Genomic DNA, 20,827 nt, shown 5'->3' on the forward strand with positions numbered 1-20,827 from the left:
CTGCCATTAATTTTCACCCCCTAAGCCACACAACCCTCCTCAGGCTGATTAATTTTCACCCTAGCATGTAGCCCCAATGCTAATTTAGTAACTCTAGGGAGGCGTAAGATTCATGAGCAGAGCCCACATATGCCATTTAGGCTCTGCTGAGAGAGGAAATGTCACCGTGTACTCTAGTTATGTTTATGCAAATGTAGTTTCCGGGCAGTAAAGTGACCTCTTTCTTCTCATGTGTGATGTTGACGGCCCTTTCTCCATCTTTCCTTTTTTTCCTCTAACAGATTTGACGTTCTCCTGGATTTTTAATGAGTACCCGTCATTCGTCAAACAAGATTCTCGTCGATTTGTGTCCCAGGAGACAGGGAATCTATACATCGCTAAAGTTGAGCCATCTGATGTGGGCAACTACACCTGTGTTGTGACCAACACTGTCACCAAGACACGCGTCCAGGGCCCGCCTACTCCTCTGATACTGCGCAATGACGGTGAGGATGCTTGTTGATGTCTCGATAGATACCATACATTCAATCCTATATGCATTAACTAAAAATATATGAAATATATGTAGAATACAAATTTTATTCAAAGGTTAATAAGCTATTTCACTGCAAATTTTAAGATGCTGTGGCAGCATGTTTCGGTGCCTCCAGGCTGGCATTATCAAAGGCCCTCAAACAGAAAGGTCATTTGTCTTAGGCTGATCTAATTGTTGCTTCTCTGTGGATTTACAGTTTGATCACACTCATGTTCAAGGGTGATAACAATAAATTGTCAAATATCATAACAGTCAGACACAATCTAATTTATCTGACTGATAGCCTTTTAAACCACTTGGCATTTTCTGTGAGAGATAATATTTTTTGGGGTGATTAGAGGAACATTTTTGTCCCCTAGGTTGATTTTAAAACATTGTAATTACACACTAGTTTTAAACATTAAATTATAATAGCTTTAAGTAATTGACTTTAATTATTTAATAATCCTGTTAACATTTCATTATATTTGCCTTGTCTCCATCTTGACTTTTAAACTTTATATTAATTTTTACATGATTATCTGAAAGTAGCTTTAATTGCTGTCATTAAAAAAACATGTATGAGAATTTTAAGAAATACATTTCTCTTTGTACATCTTTGTACTGTACATATGTTTTTTTTCTCCAGGATATGTGACAAATATATTAGTAAAAGTTTCATTTTTCATGTTTCTGAATAGTCAGAATTGCACTTAAGTATATTTATGCCCTTTTTACCAGAATTTCAAAGTGTATTTAAATGCAGACGCAGTAACTTGCAATTGTGAGTTAAAAAGTAATAATAGAAAGTATGAACTCACAATTCAGAGAAAATATCAGTCTTATTTCCTCCTCAGAACTGGACATTATAACTTGCTAGATCACTCACTTTCTTCAGAATTGGAAGAACTGCATTTTTTTTCTCGCAAATTGATAGATTTCGATATTATAACTCACAATTGTAAGCCTATATCTTGCAATTCTGACTTAATTTCTCAGAATTATAAGTGTATAACTCAGAATTCCGACTAAAAAGTCAGATTTGCGAGATGTAAACTTGGAATTGATAGAAAAGATCAGTCTTTTTTCCCCCTCAGAATTGCAAGTTTATATATCACACATTTCTCAGAAAAAAGTCTGAATTGCAAGAAAAAAGTCAGAATTTCAAGTTCATCTCTCACAATCGCGAGTTTGCATCACGTAATTCTGAGACTTAACTTGCGATTATGAGTTAAAAAAAGTAATAATAAAAAGTATAATCTTGCAAATCTAACTTTTTTCTCAGAATTGAGAGTTCATATCTTGCAATTCTGACTTTATAACACAATAGCAAGTTATTATAAAATTGTGAGATATAACTGTCCAATTCTGAGAAAATATTTGCCCCTCAGAACTGGACATTATAATTTGCAGTTGCAAGTGTATATCTCACTATTTTGACTTTTCTTCAGAATTGGAAGAACTGAAATTTTTTTTCTCGCAATTGCTAGATTTCGACATTATAAGTTCTCAGAATTCCGAGTTTATAAAAAAAGTCTGATTTGCCAGATGTACACCTGCAATTGATAGAAAAAATCTATATTTTTCCCTCCTCAAAATTGCAAGTTTGCATCACTTAATTCTAAAAATAAAAGAATTGTGATATAAACTTGTGATTACGAGTTAAATAAGTAATAATAAAAAGTATAATATCGCAATTTTTTCTCAACTTTCTTCAAACTTTTTTCTCAGAATTGAAAGTTTATATCTTGCAATTCTGACTTTATAACACAATTATGAGTTATTCTTTTAGAATTGTGAGATATGCATTTCTGAGAAAATATCAGTCTTATTTCCCCCTTCAGAACTGGTCGATTATAACTCTCAATTGCAAGTGTATATATTACTATTTTGAGGGGGGAAAGAATTGTGATTTTTTTCCCCCCTTAGAATTGCAAGTTTAAATCTAATATAAATCTTAAATCTAGAATTGTACGTTTTTTTTCTCACGATTGCTGGATTTCGACAGTAAAACTCAGAATTGTGAGTTCATATCTAGCAATTTTGACTTCATTACTCAAAATTGTAATTCTGACTTAATAACTCGCAATTGTACGTTTATGTTTCACAATTCTGAGAAAAAAAGTCTGATTTGCGAGATGTAGACTTGCAATTGATAGAAATTATACCCCCCCCAGAATTGCAAGTTTGTATGATGCAATTATGAAAAAAAAAAGAATTGTGAGATGTAAACTCACATTTACCTTTTATTATTTTTATTATTAGTGGCAAAAACTGGCTTCCATAATGCATATGGGTTAGCAATATTTTAAATAAAGTGACACATTTAATCAATCAAAAGACAATAGACTTACATTGTTCTACCATACTGACTTTTACAAATGAATGTTGCTCTTTTGAATTTCCTATTCAAGAAAAAATGTATCACAGTTTCCAAAAAATATTAAGCAGAATAACTGTTTTACATAAATTGGTTGTAAAACATTAATGTTTAACATTAGTCAGAAATGTTTCCAATGATTTCTGAAGGTTCATTTGACACAGAAGATACTGAAAACAATTCTAAAACAATTAAAACTTTGTGATGCATGTTTATATACCAACATTCAAGGCACCAGTTGGACCTCGAAAGCAAATACAGTTTTATATTTATTTTTCATTTTTGAGGTCCAGCTGGCTGTGATGCAGCCCATCCCTTGTCTGAATTATGGTGTAAAACATGTTGTCTAAAAGCCTGATGTTTGTATCGGTGCTGTATGACCAACATGAGCCCCTCAATGGCTACTGTCACAGTGTGATCTCCAGGCACAATTTCAAACCCCATTGTACATGTCTCTCTACCTGGGATGCTACAGAAGGAGATGATTGCCTCTCTTCAACCCTTCCCATTTGGCAGCGCTGACATAAACGGCCAGCGTTAGACATTACAGATAAGCATCTCTTTGAGTCCCTCAGACAGCTTAGTCGCTAGTCCGATAGCACACCTCACAAAAACACAGAGGGGAGATATCAGGGCTCCCCGCTATCCCAAAAGCCTTTCAGAAGCTACAAAATAAATCATGCAATAATAATGAAAGGGAAAATAAAAGATTGGCCGCTTTTGAAATTGCAATTTCAGATGGAGTAATTGATACCTTTTGTTGGAGATAATTGCGATTTTGTGTTTCTTCTTTTATAGGTGTTATGGGAGAATATGAGCCAAAGATTGAAGTGCAGTTTCCAGAGATCGTTCAAGTGGCCAAAGGTTCAACCGTGCGTCTGGAGTGTTTTGCATTGGGGAAGTAAGTATTACAAAGATGTCCTCAATAGAAAGAGGATGTAATAAGTCTATGAACTTCTTTTTGCATTTGTGTTTTCTACTTAGTCCGGTTCCATCCATAAGTTGGCATAGAGTGGATGGAGTCCCATTTGCCCGGAAAGTGGATGTAAGGAAAACCAGCGGCGTGATGGAAATCCCTTACTTTCAGCAAGAAGACGCGGGCACGTACGAATGTGTGGCGGAGAACACGAAAGGAAGAAACTCTGTGCAGGGAAAGCTGTCTTTCTTTGGTAAGTTGTTCTGAGATGCATGAATATTTGAACAGCGAAAGCCACATGTCACGTTCATTGAAGTGAAGGACATGATGCAGGCCTCTGCCTTTCCAGTCTTCAACCCTGACCTACAGAAAATCAACTTATGGCCGGATGTTTTACTTTAACAGTGCATCAAAATGATTAAAGCCTCCCGGTCGTGATGGCTCTAATATTTTTATCCAGATTAAAAAGATGAGAGGGTGACCTTGAACCTGACCTTCTGTTTGTGTGTGTGTGTTCCGTCCTACCAGATGGCATCGTGATTGGGATCCAATTTGACTCCAGATCAAAGCTGTTAAATTTACTATACTTAGATGAGGGACACATATGTCAGGAAAAAACACTCAGCAGAGCAGCATCTGGATCAGTGGTGACATCTGATTTTTTTCTGTGTTTATTAAAAAATATTTGATTATTTAAAAACATTTTTAGAGACTCTGGACTCAATTGGAGATGTTCAGAATGAAAGGTTTGGTTAAGCTTGCTTGTTTGCGTGATGGTCATGAATGATACTTGAAATTGTGTGGCTTATTAAGGAGAAGCTGCTATTTTGTAAGGAATAGGATTTATAATTTTCACCTGGAACATATTATTTTTATATGTTAGCCTAATGATTCTCTTATATGCATCAAGACTGCATTTATCTGATTAAAAATGCAGTACAAACTAAAAATGCAGAAAAAACCCTTTTATAAATTCAAAAGAAAAGCATAAAATTGTAAATGGCAGTCACTTTTTTTCATCCATACATGTCTGAAAGTGTAGGAACTTGATACATTTTGTCTCTGAAAACCATGTCCTCTGGTGTGACACCATATCCTGATTTTAAATTGGCTAATTTCAGAGAAAACTTTAATTAGTCGAAGGACCGCATTCGTGAACGTGTCACTTAAGCCCTGTCAAGCTAATTTTTGCCTCAGAATTGTTCAAATATTTAACTTTTTTGGAACCACTACAAGTGTTCCATTTTGTTGTCCTTTGGTGTGACACCCCTAAATTATATGTTTTAATTAAAAAATGTATGTTATTAATGTCATTAATTGACACAAAAGGCTGAAACGTCCTTTGGTGTGACAGAAATTTTTTGGAACCACTACAAAAGTGTTACGTTTTGTTGTCCTTTGGTGTGACAACCCTAAATTATATTTTTTAATAAAAAATGTATGTTATTAATGTTATTAATTGACAAAAAAAGCTGAAACGTCCTTTGGTGTGACAGAATTTTTTTGGAACCACTACAAAAGTGTTACGTTTTGTTGTCCTTTGGTGTGACACCCCTAAATTATATTTTTTTAAATAAAAACTGTATGTTATTAATGTCATTAATTGACATAAAAGGCTGAAACGTCCTTTGGTGTGACAGAAATTTTTTGGAACCACTACAAAAGTGTTACATTTTGTTGTCCTTTGGTGTGACACCCCTAAATTATATTTTTTTTAAATAAAAACTGTATGTTATTAATGTCATTAATTGACACAAAAGGCTGAAACGTCCTTTGGTGTGACAGAAATGTTTTGGAACCACTACAAAAGTGTTACATTTTGTTGTCCTTTGGTGTGACACCCCTAAATTATATATATATTTTTTTAATAAAAACTGTATGTTATTAATGTCATTAATTGACACAAAAGGCTGAAACGTCCTTTGGTGCGACAGAATTTTTTTTGAACCACTACAAAAGTGTTACGTTTTGTTGTCCTTTGGTGTAACAGCCCTAAATTAATTAGAAACTGTATGTTAAAATACATAATCATGGACAATTTGCTAAATTATGCATATTGTGTCTTGCTAACCTTTATTGACAGATTAGCTCGGAATAGCAAGGTCATTAATTGACACAAAGGGCTGAAACGTCCTTTGGTTTGATGAAAAATGTCCACCGGTGTGACACCTGTACTGATTTTTATATATTAGCCTAATGATTCTCTTATATGCACTAAGGCTGCATTTATCTGATTAAAAATGCAATAAAAACAGTAATAATTTGACATATTTGTACAATTTAAAATAAATATTTTAAATAATATTTAAAATACATTAGTTCTTTGTCCTACATGGACCTGTTGTTATAAAATCTGCAGTAGTATTCAATTTTTTTACATTTTTGAGCCAAATCTCAAAATTGTCCTATGGTGTGACTGTCTCAGGCATGGTTCAATAAATTAAAACTTTTATAAATTAAAAAGAAAAGCATAAAAATGTTAATAAATACCTCCAGTCTGTTTTTAAATTTCAGCCATATATTTCTGAAAACAGGATATGGTGTCACACCACAGGACATGGTTTTCAGAGACAAAATGTATCAAGTTCCTACGCTTTCAGAAATATATGGTTAAAAAAAAAGATTGCTATTTACTAAAGCAGGCACTTGTACAATTATGCAGGAGGTATTTATTAACATTTTTATGCTTTTCTTTTTGATTTATAAAAGTTGTAATTTATTGAACTATGCTTGAGGCAGTCACATCAGGACAATTTTGATATTTGTCTCAAAAATGTAAAAAAAATTAAATAACACTGCAGCTTTTATAACAACAGGTCCGTGTAGGACAAAGAAATGTTCACTCATTTACTGCATTTTAAATAACGACATTATTAATGATATTAATTTTGATCTTGTGGGACAGTGAAAATGCCATGTCACATTAACAACCTAAATATACAATGCTGCTGTTCTTTTAAACTATATTTTCATCAAATATCCTAAAAAAAACAGTTTCCACAACATCAACACAGCCACAGCACAGCCTCTTTTTTTTATTTCTGAAGGATTATGTGACAATGAAGACAAAAAGTAACGTAAAAAGTAAATTGAGCTTTGTGATCACAGAAATAAATTACATTTTAAAATGTAAAAAGATTTATTTTAAATTGCAATAATGTTTCAAATTATTGTTAGCAAGACACATTTGCATAATTTTCCAAGATTATGTAGTTTAACATACAGTTTTTAATTAAAATATATATATAATTTAGGGGTGTCACACCAAAGGACAACAAAATGTAACACTTGTAGTGGTTTTAAGTTTTTTTTTTTTCCATAATTTTTGTGTGTTGCTATGTCACACCATAGGACAAATTTATATTACAGTTCAGTAAAAACGTCAAAAACAATAAAAGAATTGACGAAGTTAGTGACCGTTTATATTTTCTCAAAGATTAGACTTAGTGCATAAATATATGCATTTCTTCTTTAAAAAATGTCTGTTACAAAATAAGCATTTTTTACTGCCTATTTGTCAACTACCCATATTTTACTGCCACTTAAAGGGATAGCTCAAGCAAACATTTTAATCTGTAATTAATTACCCACCCTCATGTCGTTTCAAACCATAAGACCTTCGTTCATCTTCAGAACACTAATTAAGATATTTTTGATGAAATCTGGAAGCTGTGTTGCTGTCTATTCAGGGTTATTGACAGGTTATTGACAGTTTATTTCATCAAAAATATCTTAATTCGTGTTTAGAAGATGAACAAATGTCTGGCAGGTTTGGAACGAAATTGGGTGAACTAACCCTTTAATGCAAGTTGATGCTTTCTTGTTGAGTAAAAATATGAATTTCTTAAAAAAAAATTACTGACCACAAATTTTGGAACCCTATTAGATAATCTAATTACCTGTCACAGCTATTTGTATAATTATTTAAGCCTTCCTAAAGATTAAAACATGGAAATTCCTTTTACATTCTATTAATTGCATGTGCACTTCAGCCTACATTTGTTTACCAGCGCAAATTGGCATGAATTGTAAAAATGAGACCCCAATGACTAGGCCTAGGTTTCTAGCTAGTGTATTGTGACTCAGAGGCTTATGAAGAGAAGCATATTAAATATGGACTTTAAAATGAAGGGTTCATAACCTTTTCCCTTCACCGCCGTGTCGGCTCCGCTGCATTGTTCATACAAGACAGCTACCTATTAAGTAAGTACCTGTAGGCTAGAGAGCAGTGGGATTTATCCTCCCTTATGGGATCTTGCACTGGCTCTAATGCTGTACCCGCATGCCCAGTGGCCCATTTACAGGAATAGTCTGCGAGGAGCTCGCTGAATGTTTTATTATCCCTGTTGTCTCATTGTTTATATTCCAAACAATGTGGAATATAGGGGGACAGGTTCCTAGAAAGGGAAGTTCTCCTAATGGGCTTCCCAGATGCGCAATGTAGCGGTGATTTATAAATGTATTAATTAGATAAATAGCTCGGGCGTATTGTAAAAGCTAATGTAATCCAGCCGAGGAGGCGATTCGTCGTAGGCGTGGTTGTGTTTCACTAATGCTTTCGCTCCTCAGCTCTCATGCCCCGTTCTGTTTTGGAGAGACTTGATATTTATGATAATTCGCCTTGGTTTTCGCTTCGCTTCTGGTGTTCTTCAATCGTTTCCACCCCCGTCTCACCTCTCCTCCTGTCTATAAGTCAACCGCAGTATAAGGAGATGGAGACAGACCTTTAGCATCTGGTTAAACTGGACTGCCTGTGGTTATTGAAGAAGACGAAGGAGGAGAAATATGTCTTGCTAAACCAGCATTGATCTCATCGGCCTAATTATTGATGAAAAATTTGATTTTTGATTTTGTCAGAGATAACAAAGACAAAATGTGCATAATAAAATAATAAAAACAATTTTTTAAATTATCATACAGTACCGTTAGAAGATTTTTTAGGACACATAAAACTGACCAAAAGTGATCAAAGTGAAGTTATCAAATCATTTTAGCATTGATAATAATAAGAAATGTTACTTGAGCACCAATTAGGCATATTAGAATGATTTCTGAATGATCATGTGACTTTTATAACATATTAAAAAAGAAAACATTTATTTGAAATTGAAAAATTACTGTTAAACAAAATTACTGTTTGTACTTATTATTATATTACAGGACCCAAACTTTTTAATAGTAAATAGTTTTATTTTTCATTTTCTTGTCAGCTAAATGTTAAATATGTAATTCAACCAAAAAAATAATTGAATATGACATGGCAAAATATTGACAAGTTTAATAGATTCTTTTTTTTTTTTTAAATAAATAAATAAGACGCAGGTTTTTGCAGAGAAATATCTCTCGCTAAACCAGCTGTGAGCTTATCAACAAAATTATTAATGAAAAAAAAAGTGAATGAAGAGATTTTGTCATTGATAACAAAGACAAAATGTGCGTAATAAAATAATTAAAAAATATATATTATTATACAGTACTGTTAGAAGGTTTGAGGCCAGTAAGATAAGGGGAACAGAGTAAAAAAAAAAAATTAATAGTTATCACCTTACTTACCCAGTTGATTGATTACATTGATAATTGCAAACATTTTTTGTATTACAACTTTTCTGAAATGTTAGCTCTAAATATGCAAATGAGGCATCATTACATGAAAAATGTGCTAATTTGCATGAAATTCTAGTACAAAAATCTAAACACTGGGTGCAGTCAGTTTCAAAATTCTTGTTTAAATTTTTTGACATATTAGAGTCAAATGTTTTTACAGAGGGGATTTTGGGTATCTCATTTTGTCACTCCATAATTCAGAATAAACTTAGAACAGACAGAAAGCAATTCATTTTTTTCACACTTTTGGGGGGAATAAAATGTTGTATAAAATCAAGCAAATTATATATGAACAAATCCCTCTGTAAATACCTTCAGGATACAGATTGGAATAAAAATGCAAAGTTTGGTGTGTGTGTAAGTGCTACTGAAATGGAGATTTATGGCTCAGGGTAGGAGAAAAAACTCATTTTGAGAAAACGGCCTTTAAAAATATGGATTGCAATTGAAATCTATTGACAAAAATAGATAAAGTGCTATAAAAGAAACACTTTATGAAAAACAAAAAATGTCAAAATCTCAAACCTAACAGGTGCATAATAGTTACTTGTAGTTTCTGTTCCAGTTTTTTTGTCAACTAAATGTCAGTTGAGTAATTTGACTAAAATTTGTGAATATCACATAGCAAAATGTTGACAAGTATAATGGATATTGCCATCAAAAAACGGTAAAATTTATAAAAATGAATGCTGCAAATTCAGATTTCAGTGTAATTTGAGACAAAGAAACATTTTTTGATGATTTGATGTGTATGTAATTAAAATTTTTGGAAATTGTAGTCTTTCCCCATTCAAGTGGATAGGACTTGTTTTTGTATGCTTATTAACTACATCAGTTACCAACTAAAATAGCCATTAATCAACTGACTCGCTTAAAAATTAACTCACTTTTGGCTGCATTCATCTGCCAGTTATGCTTTAAGCAATTCATAATTATTTACAACACACCTCAAAGCCACAGCAGGCATGTAAAAGGCAGCGACGGCTTGACGTTTATCCTGTTCGCAGCTCTGGGATTCTTCAATGGCAGGATTAGCCTACGGACAGACCTCTTGACTTACCACTCAGATCTCTCTCTCCCTTCCTCTCTATTTCTGTCTCTGTGTCTCATTCTCTTCCCCAACGTTTTTCCCCTTTGCCAGCCAGGTGATAAAAATCTGTAATCTTATTTTGAAGTCCCATGGAATTAGGCCTACGAGACATTCGTCAGCAGAGCGGGGGAATGAGGCGATCAATAAGTGTATCTCATGTTTATCACTTCCACTGGCAGCAGCAAAGCAGGAGGAGACACTCAAAGCCTTTCATTCTTTCTGCTTGCGTTCGCTTGATTAGCAATTGCCCTCAAATGTTTTCGTTGCCTTCATTAGTCCTATTCTTTGCTCGGCTTTGAAGATGGTGTAGCTCTCAACAGGTACACATATAAAGATATGTTTTTGTGTGTATTAGTCAGTATTAATCATTCAATGGGGCACTTCATAGATTTTAGGATTTAAGGTTTTTTATCCATTAAAAATGCACCAGAAAGTCCTCCTGGATTAGAAAATGTAAGAACAGTTTAGTTTTTCATTATATGAACACTTTAACGATACATAATAAATGGTTTGAGTGGTGGTATTAGGTATGGTTGCACTTAAGATAGTTCTTAAATCCAGAGTTTACCTACACGGAAAAACAGATGTTCTTCTGTAGAGTACGTTATGATTGCTATGGACGCAGAAAACATCTATCTATCATAATCGCAGTATGCCACTGAATAAGCGTTCAGTTGGTATTAAGGATGCTGAGAGCTCATTTTGACCTCTCTACCTCTCATTCCTCTCAAGTTTGAGTTGTGGGCGTGAAATGTTGAGAGTGATTGTGTGCCCTGTGGGCAAGGCTAAGTCAGGCCCTGACTGCTTACTCTCATTTAAACAGTGGGGTTTAAAAGTCAATACTCTCCCAGTGAGCACGAGATAGACTGAGTGGCAGTGACTAAGGGATCCAAGCAGTAGTAGATGGTTGACAGTTTCTGACTTAAACGTGACTGGTTTGCAGCAACAGGAATGTAATTAAAGGGATAGTTCACCCTAAAGTGAAGTACACGAGCGACAGATCGCTTCCGGCGGTTCACGTTGATGCATTAAACGCCGGCTCTTGTGAACACACTCAGCAGAGTAAAATGTTGCGGTGGATCAGAGGTAAATAATGATATAAATACTGTTCAGTTTTTTGCACAGACCAATCGTTTTGTGTCTTAAGACCTCAATGTATCGTCACAAGCCGCAGGGTTTAATTTGGTTTTGTTTGTGTATGTTTTCTTTACTATTAAAGATTTGGTAACCATTGACTGCCATTGTATGACTGACAGACTGCAACGGTTTAAGTTAAAAATCTTCATTTCTGTTCTACTGAAATAACAAAGTCACCTACATCTTGGATGCCCTGGGGATAACCAGATAAACATCAAATTTTCAGGGTAAAGGTACAGTTTACCCTAAAAATAACATTTGTGATCATTTGTTGCCGTTGCATCAAACTTGACTTTCTTTTGAAGAATTGTTGTCACTCTTTTTAAAGAGCAGTTCATATGGGTTTTCGAAAAATACATTTTTTGCCGTTTGTAACATAGCTATCCTTTAATGTAAACAGTCTGCAAAGTTGTTAATCAAAACAGTGCATTATACATAAAGATATTTTCTCTCAAAAGAAAGAGTCGCCTTAACGAATTATCATATTTTCGAATATTATGCCTGTTACTGATTAGCTGTGTTGTTTCATTAGTTAGTCATGTTAGCACTCAGCTAACGCATCCACCATTATTGTTTTATGTGTTTACAGTTTAGCAGCCAAACTTTAGCTGTGGGCATGATTCGCTTGCATAAGTGTTAAACAAAATGTTTTTATGTCATTATGTTAAGAATGGATTGCAGCACTTTTTGTAAAGGTGCATAGGGGTTGCCAGATTCTCTATGTATAAATGTATATTCTGAGGAATGTTTACAATATTTTCTGACCTTAGATGCATTTAAACCTGTTAGGGGGCTCCAAGACAATATTAGGACACTTTGAAAAAACCATATGACTTGCTCTTTAATGCAGTTAGTGCCTCAAAAAGGACGCAGAAGCACTGTAAAAGCAGTATTGTAACTAAATGTTCACAATTTGGTGTGACCAAATGTTAAAGAGTCAGTAGAGGTTGCTTAAGATCTATTCCAAATCTTCTGGAGTCATACATTGGTTTTAATAGCAATAAAGAGACTAAATTGTAAGCTGTTCAGTGTGATACTCGTCCTGTTGAGTAACATGGTGAGTAACTTGAGAACTGCTCATTAATGAATCATTTAAACTGCTTTTGTGATCAAATGATTCATTGACTAGATTTAACTCTTGATTCATTGATTCATGATTTGAACATCACTACTTTCCATTTCTGTTTCCAATGGAAAATGTTCATCAGCGAAACTTTACACTTAGCTCAGTGAACTTTTGTTTATGTATTTTATTTGTTTTGTACATGTTCTGCCCGTTCTTATCTGTCTTTTATTGTGCTTTTAGGGAAAATACTCATAAATGTTTCCCTAAATGTGCTCTTAGTCAATTATTTACTAGGTTTGAGTTACATGCATTTAAAAGATAAAGATCAATACAGTTTGTTTATAATTAAGCCATAATTTACCCTAATGGTATTGGTTGAGGTAGTTTATGGTACTAGCTTTTAGACAATGCTAATATATTAGACGAGATTTCCTTTCTTTGCCCATCTAAGTGGAAGTGTGAATCATTTGGACTTGACTGCCTCTACTGCTGTTGTTTTCTTATGTGCCATTATTGTGATTACATCACACCATTTCCCTCAGTTCATGGCTCTAATAATGTAAGTCCGCTTTGAAGGACACATAACGGCTAATAATCAAGGTTAAAGTAATTCTGTGTAGTCATTACCCCTGCTGTTGGTTGTTTCAGCCTCCCCCCAGCTAATTGAGAAGCCCCAGGATGTACAGAAGGCCATCGATGACACTCTGGTGTGGGAATGCAAGGCCACAGGGAAACCAAAGCCCTCTTACAGGTGGATGAAGAATGGAGAGAACCTGGAGCCCACTGAGGTTAGTTCACCTCTGAGGTTTGAAGGAGAAGTTCACTTTTTAGAATGAAAATTTCCTGATAATTGACTCACCCCTATGTCATCTAAGGTGTTCATGTCTTTTGTTCTTCAGTCGAAAAGAATTACCGTTTTTGAAGAAAACGTTCCAGGATTTTTCTCCATATAGTGGACTTCAATGGTGGCCAACTGGTTGAAGGTCCAAATTGCAGTTTCAGTGCAGCTTCAAAGACATCCCAGCTGAGGAATAAGGGTCTTGTTATCTTCGAAGTAGAATGCAAATTTATATACTTTTTATATACAAATGTTCGTCTTGCACTAGCTCGACCTCATAATCATGCACAACCGACCTAGTGTTTACAAAAAGAATGTGCAAAGAAAGTCAAACACCCTTTACAAAAACAACAATGTTGGACGATTTTTAAGTTGGAGGAGAAAATGAGATGGAGTTTTTTGCCCTACTCTACCTTTTTGAGCTGAAGTACACAAAACTAAGTGATTATGCAACGTGCATCGCAGATCTAGTGCAAGACAAGCATGTGTGGTTAAAAAGTATATACATTTTTAGTTTCTAAAGAAAATGACAGATCATTTCACTAGAGAAGACTCTTATTCCTCGTCTAGGATCGTGTAGAGCTCTTTGAATACGCATTGAAACTGCAATTTGGACCTTCAACCCATTGGCCACCATTGAAGTCCATTATATGGATAAAATTCCTGGAATGCTTTCCTTAAAAAACCTAATTTCTTTGCGACTGAAGAAGGAAAGACATGAACATCTTGGACGACATGTGGGTGAGTAAATTATCAGGAAATTTTAAACTTCTCCTTGAAAGATAGACAACAGACTTTTAGTAAAGATACTGACAGAGACATAATAAAAGTTGTATTAATAATTACAGTTCACACAAAAGTGAAAATTCAGTCATCATTTGATTTACTTTCCTTTGTGGAACTTAAATATATATTTTAAAAGAATCATTGTCCATATTTGTTGCTTTGCACCCCACTGACCTTTATTGTATGGCCAAAAACACATCTTTGAACAAACTTTTATTTATTGTCTAGTTTTTAGGTTATATCAGTGACTTGGTAGCAGTCATCACAGTAGATGTACCAGCCATCTTTATTAACCTTGTGAGAGCAATGCTTTAAAGTGTATTCCTTAATGGCTTTTCAATAACCAACTAAATCAGAGTGAATCCACTGGAGCACCTGATATGTCATTCTGCGGACCTTGTATATAGGCCACCCCAGAATAATCGAAACAATAGGAATGGACAAAATTGAGAACATAAAAGCTTCCAAATATCCACCAGCACTTGTTCTGACAATGAGAGGGAATAGCTCCCCAAAAAATGCAATAAACTCCAGCAAGCAAAAAGCACTAGCAATAGTCTCTAACAACACATTTTAAAGATTGAACCAACACATTTTCATTTCATACCTTTTTTTTTGTGAGTTTGTCAGAGTTATTCTTTAGATGGTTGAAGGTGATGTGAAATGACTTTTGCAGCCATTTTATTTCCATTGTGTGACTTTTCAAGAAGTCTGATGTAGTAAAAAAAGTGTAGGGGCTCATTTTTTATCCATTAAGAATTTATTGGATTATGAAAAACGGGCACTTCAGGATTTCACAGGTCTCTTTTGGAGGCTACACCTCTGCTAAAACACTGACAGGACAAGCCTTTGTGAGGTCATATGAAAAGTCACTTGATGCGAAGCAAGTACAATTTTGTACATTTACGTACAATAAGACGAATAAAGTGCATTAAGTAAGCAAACAGGACAGTTTTGATTTCATATCAGCTTTAAATAATGTTCAGAGAGCAGCATGCTAATTATAGCTCTTCTAATCATCATTACTGCTCATCATTACATAAACATAATTACTGGTTTACAACCTACAAACATCAGCAAACAAAACAAGAATATGAAGGACATTTTAAAAAGTCCTTAAGAGAAAGTATAATACATTTAATGAACTTTAAGTCTTGGTTTTTAATATAGTCATTCGTAGCGATGGACACGAGATGCAAGAGACACTCTCCCATTAAATCGCCAATCTGAAACAGCAGAATTTAAGCCTGTTTCCTTGAAGGCCATTAGGAGGCGGCTTATAAACCTTTACTGTGTACTAGACAAGCTCTTATTGTTTTGTCTTTCTCTGAAATCCATTTAAACTATACTGAAAGAGGTGATAAACATTTATACGTCTCGACACTCAATGTAATATACAGCTTGTCTCCACTGAGAGCATTTCAGCCAGAATTCCAACGCACACAAAGTTATTTTTAGAGACTAGTAGCTCCTCTATGGTGTGGTGAATAAACAAATCAGTAAACTTCATGTAAATTAGCCTTGCCATGCAATGTGGGTGCAAACAAAACAAAAGATATTGATCCATTTAGAGACTGTTTATGTGTCGAGAGAAATGGCCACTTGTCTTTCTTCGTCTGTCACTCATTCTTTTTCATCTTTCACACCACCAGATTAGAATATCTATCAGCGCTGCATAATTAGCAGTCTGGCCGTTTTATTGTTTTGCACTTTATTAGAGAACGCTTCCAACAGAATACACCGCAATCAAAAAAAAAGTTCATTTACATGCGGTGGACCTCAGGAAATAATTGCTAATGCAGATTTTGCTGGTCAGGCTCCACATTTGTTGAGTGAATTTGTATTTGAAAAAGCGAATTTACATAATGATCAATGTTTTACAGGTATGTTTTTGTGCGCCAAGGTAATTGCCAAAAGCTACACTTGAATTTTAAATGCAATAAAATCTTTTTATTTTGCATTTATGGTTGTTTTCTGCTCTGTGAGCAATGGAGAAATACCATCCAGTTTGTACTATGACAGCCTAATGTCTCAAGGGCACAACAATCTCTTGATTGAATCATAGCCCTAGCTTACATTTTGATTCTCAAATGTTGATTTTCAATGTATCCCGGTTAAATGAATTAATCAGTGCAGAATTATTACAATCTCCAAATGTCACCGTCAACATCAGAGCTTTAATCAATTGTATAACTAAAGGTCATTGATGTAGCAGAAGCATGGGTTGTTGACTTATACCATTTGTTATTTTCACTGCGCTTAATCAATGAGGACCTTTCGTGTTCTTTCTGCCTTATTGCAACGCAGCATTGCTAAGGTGACCAGTTAAAAACCTCTCCTTTGTAAATCACTAGGAAGCTCTAGTCGCTGAGAGAAAGGAATATGGTGTAAGGCACATAACCGTGTCTTGCCTAATCTAGTAATAAATGTGTAAATGATCTAGTTCACCCATATCATTGTGCTTTTTTACACAGAACACAGCTTATATTTGTAGTAGTTTAATTTAAAATGCACCACGTAATATAAAATGAAATGTTTACAACAGCTGGTAATGAGGCCTAACATGTACGTGTTTTGAACAAATGCAGATATTATTGTCTTTTCAAGGCTTAGATTTAAATCAAGACTTAGGAAATGAAAACGTCTTGCAGCCGTGCTCACGCACTTCATATCAGGATGAGATTTGCCGCAACTGTAGTCATGCGTTGCGGTTTATGTCCTGACCCGACGGATTTCGAGCAGTGACATTGCCAATCATTGCATTTCAGTGCAGACGCGCAGATGCTCCCCTCCCCCAGGTCCCGCCCCGTGCAAAACTGCTGATTTAAGAGGAACGTCACGGTTAATTAGTACAGTAGTAAAGCGAAGCATCGCCTCACTCCGAACTGCTATATGCCACCATGTGATTTTCTGTGCAGGCTTATTCGTCCCATATTGTGCATTTGTCCCTTCCTTCTCTTTTCCATTTCAAAGTACGTAGACACAAATCTCATTCAAGTGCAGATTATCCCAAGGACCGACTGCTGTTTTATATGCTGTGACTACAGTAAACACTTTATTGACATTAAAGGATATTTCAAAAATGATACTTAAAATATGAGCTCACGTAAAAATGAAGGTTGTGTCATATTTAGTCATCCCTATGCTATTCCAGTGCATTAATGACAGCAATAGTATGGGTTTTATTTAGGGTTAATGTACCACAAGGCAGATTAGGATAAGCAGAAAAAAATATTAATCAAAACAAAAAAAAAATCTAAAAAGTCTTGAAAAACATTTGGTAAAATTTGGGTAAAGCATTTACATATATGTAATTAACATTATAAATAATTATTTTAACCTTTTTTTTAAAAGCCAGGAACTAAACACCGGACTGCCTTCATGAGTTTAGTCGTTCACTCAGCGATGCGTTCAAAAAACTGATTCATTCAGACACAAAACACATGACATGATGAAATTTCTTAATGAATGAGGCGTTGAAACTTTTGCTCGACCGGTTTGTTTAAACCTCTTAACATGCAAAGATTGCAGACAGCCTCAGGTTATTGTTGTTTTACTTTCATAGCATGTTAAAATCACATTAAAACGTTTTGATCTGGACAAAATGTGCATCATTAGAAATATTAACTGGCAATATTGTGTGCAACCTGCAAGTTACTCAGTATTAACTTGTTTACTGTACTAATATACAGTGCCTTGGAAAAATATTCAAACCCCTTCATTTTGTTCATGTTTTATGTTGCAGCCTTATGTTAAACTGCTTTAAACTATTTTTATTTCTCCACATCAACCTACATTTCATACACCATAATGACATTCCATACACCATAATAAAAGTAAAAAACATGTTTGTAACAAATTGACAAACAGCAACGTGATTCCACTGCATAAGTATTCATACCCTTTTCTGGGACAGTTGAAAAATAGCTCAGGAGCATTCATATTGCTTGTAGATGTTACTACTATTCGAGTGGAGTTAACCTGTGGCAAATTCATTTGAATGGGTATGATTCGGAAAGGCACAAACCTCAATAAAAGGTCTAACAGCTAAGAAATGCATATCAAAGCAAAACCCAAGCCCTAAGGGCATAAATAATGCCGGTAAAGCTCAGAGACAGAATTGCGTCAAGCCACACATATGGAGAAAAAATCTGCTGTAATGAAGGTTCACAGAAGCATGTAGTCTCCGTTATTCACAATAGAAGAAGTTTGGAACAACTAGGATTCTTCCTAGATCTGGCCTCATGGCCAAACTGAGCAATTTGGAGAAGGGCTTTGGTTAGACTCCACTGATCTGGGCTTTATGGTGGCGTGGCCAAACTCAATTCTCTCCTCAGTGAAGACAAATGAAAACACACTTGGAATTTGCAAAAAAAAAAAAAAATAAAGCACCTAAAGGACCCTCAGACTGTAAGAAACAAGACTCTCTAGTCTGATGGACCTCAATTTCAATGCTGTAAAGGTGCTTCAAGTGCCACGTTAAGGGTATGAAAACTTATGCAAAGTATTTATTTCAGTGTTTTAATTTTAATACATTTGCAAGTTGTCACAAATCATTTTTTTGCTTTATCATTATGGTGTATGGAGCGTAGACTGATGTGGAAAAAAGTTCTGCCTGAATGTCAACACAGCTGTGATGACAGTTTTTTTTTTGTTTTTGTTTTTTTGGGGTGAACTATCCCTTACATACGAAGGGCAAAATGTGAAATATGAAAGGACACAATACGCTCTAAACCACAGAAGAGACTGTTCTGGCACTTTTCATGCCAATTTTTAATATGAACCTGTCTTTTTATGAGCCTTTAAAATGTTGTTTATGCCTGTTGGAAGGAAACATGAGGTGGAAACTAAATGCTCTCAAGGTGACTGAGGCTGAAGGTTTATATATTTATTTATAAATAGAGTATATATACCTTTGATTGCGGCGTCCTGGTGTTTTAAGATGTCTTTGGGGTTTTGAAACCTGTTTCCTTATTTTATGTTGTTTACATTATATTCATCAAATAACTTTGGTTAACATCAGAAGACATGCAAAGTGCATTCCATAACATATCAGAAATAGCATAAACCTGTCAGCTTTAAAATATTAGCCCAGCTTGTTTATAATGGCAAACATCATCCAGCCTCCCGACGGCTTGTCCACGGAATACAGAGGCTTGAGCTCTGGTTAAGAAGTAAACAAGCCAGGGCTTTATTTCCATCTCATAAACATACAGATTTATTGCCGTCGTTTTTGAGCAGCCTCCCTACGCAGTGTCTCCCATTAGTAATGAACACTCAGATTTATGATCGTTTCCATCAACCTCCAGACATAATTTACCTGCCCAGACACGTTGTGCTTTTATGCAGATTAGCAATCTCCGTAAAAGTCTCTTAACGGAGATATCCTGTTTTCCACAGGAGAGGGTGCAGGTCATTAATGGCGCCCTGTCCATCACTCGCCTGGCGCTCGCCGATATTGGAATGTACCAGTGTGTGGCTGGAAACAAGTATGGAGAAGTGTACTCCAATGCTGAACTCAGAGTTATCGGTAAGTGAAACCTGCTTAATTGCCTTTGACTGAAATATTAGTGTGGTTTGTAAGTTTACAAAGCACAAAATAACAACTGCATTAAAATAGCTTGCACTCTTTATCTCAAGTATGTACTCCGGATAAGGGCCACTTATTATCAGTTGTATAATGTGAGTAGATGTGTAATATTGTGTACACATAGGCACATTTTTAGCACACATAGGAGATTTTTGTTGCTGAAAATATTAAAGAAGTTCACTTCCAAAACTAAAATTTACAGATAATTTACTCACCCCCTTGATCTCCAAGATGTTCATGTCTTTCTTTCTTCAGTCGTAAAGAAATTATGTTTTTTGAGGCAAACGTTTTGTGATATTTCTATATATATAGTGGACTTCTGTGGTGAACTTCCAAAACGCATTTAAATGCAGCTTCAAAAGGCTCTAAGAAAGAATGGTCTTATCTAGCGAAACGATCGGATATTTTTTTTTTTAATGTACAAATTATATACTTTTTAACCTCAAATGCTTGTCTTGTCTAGCTCTTGCCAGGTCAATACAGTTCGGTAGGTCGAAAAACTCCCATCTCATTTTCTCCTCCAACTTTAAAATCGTCCTAAATCGCTGCAGAAGTACCAACTCAGTGTTTACAAAATGAACGCACAAGGAGAGTCAAACACTGTTTAAAAAAAGGTAAAACAGCGTTGTAGGACGATTTTGAAGTTATAAGAGAAAATGAGATGGGAGTTTTTCAATATACCCTAACTGTCATGAACCAGAATACACAGAGTTCACACAGAGCTAGACTAGATGAGGGTTTTATGTTAAAAAGTATATAATTTTTATTTATTCCTCGTCTGGGATCTTTTAGAGCCCTTTGAAGCTGCATTTAAACTGCATTTTGGAAATTCAAACTCGCGGGTAACATAGAAGTCCACTATGGAGAACATTTTTCCTCAAAAAAACATAATTTCTTTACGACTGA

At 35.0% G+C, this 20,827-nt stretch overlaps 1 protein-coding gene across 1 annotated transcript in view; it reads left to right on the plus strand.

The window, feature by feature from the left end:
- The first annotated feature begins 353 nt into the window (after positions 1–353).
- Positions 354–20,827, plus strand: part of cntn4 (contactin 4) — a 93,978-nt gene continuing 73,504 nt past the window's right edge. The window contains exons 1-5 of the mRNA XM_073851636.1: positions 354–485; positions 3,693–3,795; positions 3,879–4,063; positions 13,356–13,495; positions 19,732–19,861. Of these exons, the coding sequence (XP_073707737.1) occupies positions 3,698–3,795; positions 3,879–4,063; positions 13,356–13,495; positions 19,732–19,861 (553 nt within the window). The 5' untranslated portion in view covers positions 354–485; positions 3,693–3,697. The remainder of the gene's footprint in view (positions 486–3,692; positions 3,796–3,878; positions 4,064–13,355; positions 13,496–19,731; positions 19,862–20,827) is intronic.

Source organism: Garra rufa, chromosome 12 (assembly GCF_049309525.1).
Source record: "Garra rufa chromosome 12, GarRuf1.0, whole genome shotgun sequence".
NCBI classification, from domain to species: Eukaryota; Metazoa; Chordata; class Actinopteri; order Cypriniformes; family Cyprinidae; genus Garra; species Garra rufa.